The 1,834-nt window shown below is 35.4% G+C and overlaps 1 protein-coding gene across 1 annotated transcript; it reads left to right on the forward strand.

Annotated features, from left to right (window-relative positions):
- Positions 1-1,291: 1,291 nt before the first annotated feature.
- On the forward strand, positions 1,292-1,720 carry LOC109581219 (uncharacterized). Its single transcript, XM_019995134.1, has 2 exons — positions 1,292-1,371; positions 1,424-1,720. The coding sequence occupies exons 1-2, from the start codon at positions 1,333-1,335 to the stop codon at positions 1,703-1,705; spliced, it is 321 nt and encodes a 106-aa protein (XP_019850693.1). The 5' UTR covers positions 1,292-1,332; the 3' UTR covers positions 1,706-1,720.
- Positions 1,721-1,834: the final 114 nt, after the last annotated feature.

Raw genomic sequence — 1,834 nt, forward strand, 5'->3', positions numbered from 1 at the left:
CAACACATGTTAGTTTACTTTGATCTTGTAATCAAAATCTTTCATAAATAGAGCAAATTTCTATTCTTACATACAAAATCAAAGTAACCACAGAAGTTGTTAGCAACATGTTGCCTAGTGTATGTTGGGCTACATCGAGCCAATAGCCAAAGGCTATATAATAGCTCTGAGAGAATTCCATGTTCTTATACATATGTAGTGTAAAAATTTTGAACTAATTTCAATCAAAATTGAATTCATAAAGTTGCTCTAATGAAGCATATGCTTTTTAGCTCATTTATAGGATGTTTTGTAGGAAGCCCATCCAGCCTCTGCATTTACAATATTACATTAGGCCAGCATACTGAGAATTACCGTAGGGCACTCTTTTTTTAAGGGCTCAAGTTCTCTTTTCTAGCAAAAGTAAATTTGCGAATCATGATCTCTAATACTTTTGTTAGCTAATACAATTGCTCTCTGAAATACACGATGTAATAGAGGACCAGCAGAGTTTAGAAAGATCAAAGAACATCTGAAAATAGTCCAAAAGCGCAATCTTCACTTTAAAATGCCCATGTGAAACTTGTCGACATGCATGCATGTCCCCTTTCAATTTGAGGTCACAATACTTGAAAAATTCAAGAAATACATGTATATAGCCCTCAAAGAAAGAGTGCCCTACCATAATAATAAAAAACATGACCCTTTTGATGCATGCTTTACACTAGAGCCTAGTTTCAATCGGATGGCCCTATACATACCTCAATTATATTATCTTTTATGACCTCCATGGCTTCTTGTACCACATAAGCAAATACTGCTAGCAATTGATCAACCAAACAATTAGGAGGGTATCCAAAAAACTTGTACCGTTAACATGCAAGGACACAAAACATGTTCAGGAATAACCTATTAGAATATCTATTTATTACAATAAATAGGGTGAAGAGATAATACAGGTAGCAGCTCCTTTCAGTGCTAATACATTACAATAATTATGTATAGGCTCACAGATTTTTCCTCGACTTTCTCATCCATACCCTGCAGCATGCATGCAACTTCTTGAGGTCCCTGGCTCTACTAGACAACATGTTGCTAGCAACATTTGTGTATGATTACTTTGATCTTGTAAGCAATATGTTGCCAGAAATAGAATAGTCTTCTATTTCTGCAAACATACTGTTTACAAGATTAAAGCATAGACACTTTATTGATCAAAGTAACCACAGATGTTGCTTGCTACATGTTGCCTAGTGCATGCATGATACTCTAGTCACTTACACCCACGCAAGACTCACGTGACATTAGACACAAATTAATTTAAAACACGTGGCAGACTGGCAGGCATTATTCATGTCTATGTTGGAGTTCTGTCAGCTTTTACCCAAAGTGGTGAGTATAGTTGTACTTTTGTATTTACCTTATCAATGATAATATTATATAGGAACTACACGCTCATTTAAATGGATCGATTAGTGCCGATACTATGCGTAAACTGATTGAGCTCAAGTCCAAGAAACGGCTTTTAGGAGGAAAAGATGAGGTAGTCTCTGGTGATTCTAATCCAAACAGTTGGAAGACAGTTATGAGTGACGAAGGAGAGAAACTAGAAAGGTATCATCAATTTACCATAAAGGGTCATTTTGTGGGTACAAAATTTTGTGAAAGGTTCAGTAATTTAGAGGGAATTAATTTTTCGCAGTGGCTACTGCACCGGCACCGGTAGCTGTGTTATGGTACCGGCACAGTAATTAAAGGGTTAAATATCAACTGTTACCATAGCAACGTATAATAAAATAACAATTTTTATTTTTTTCACTTCTTTGTTTCATTTTGTCAATAATAACAGTAATTA

The sequence above is a fragment of the Amphimedon queenslandica genome, unplaced genomic scaffold (assembly GCF_000090795.2).
Source record: "Amphimedon queenslandica unplaced genomic scaffold, v1.1 AMPQUscaffold_13522, whole genome shotgun sequence".
In the NCBI taxonomy this organism is placed as follows: Eukaryota; Metazoa; Porifera; class Demospongiae; order Haplosclerida; family Niphatidae; genus Amphimedon; species Amphimedon queenslandica.

Coding starts and splice junctions, on each gene's coding strand:
- LOC109581219 (XM_019995134.1), top strand. CDS start 1,333: ATGTCTATGTTGGAGTTCTGTCAGCTTTTACCCAAAGTG. Junction 1,372..1,423: donor GTCAGCTTTTACCCAAAGTG/GTGAGTATAGTT, acceptor AATATTATATAG/GAACTACACGCTCATTTAAA.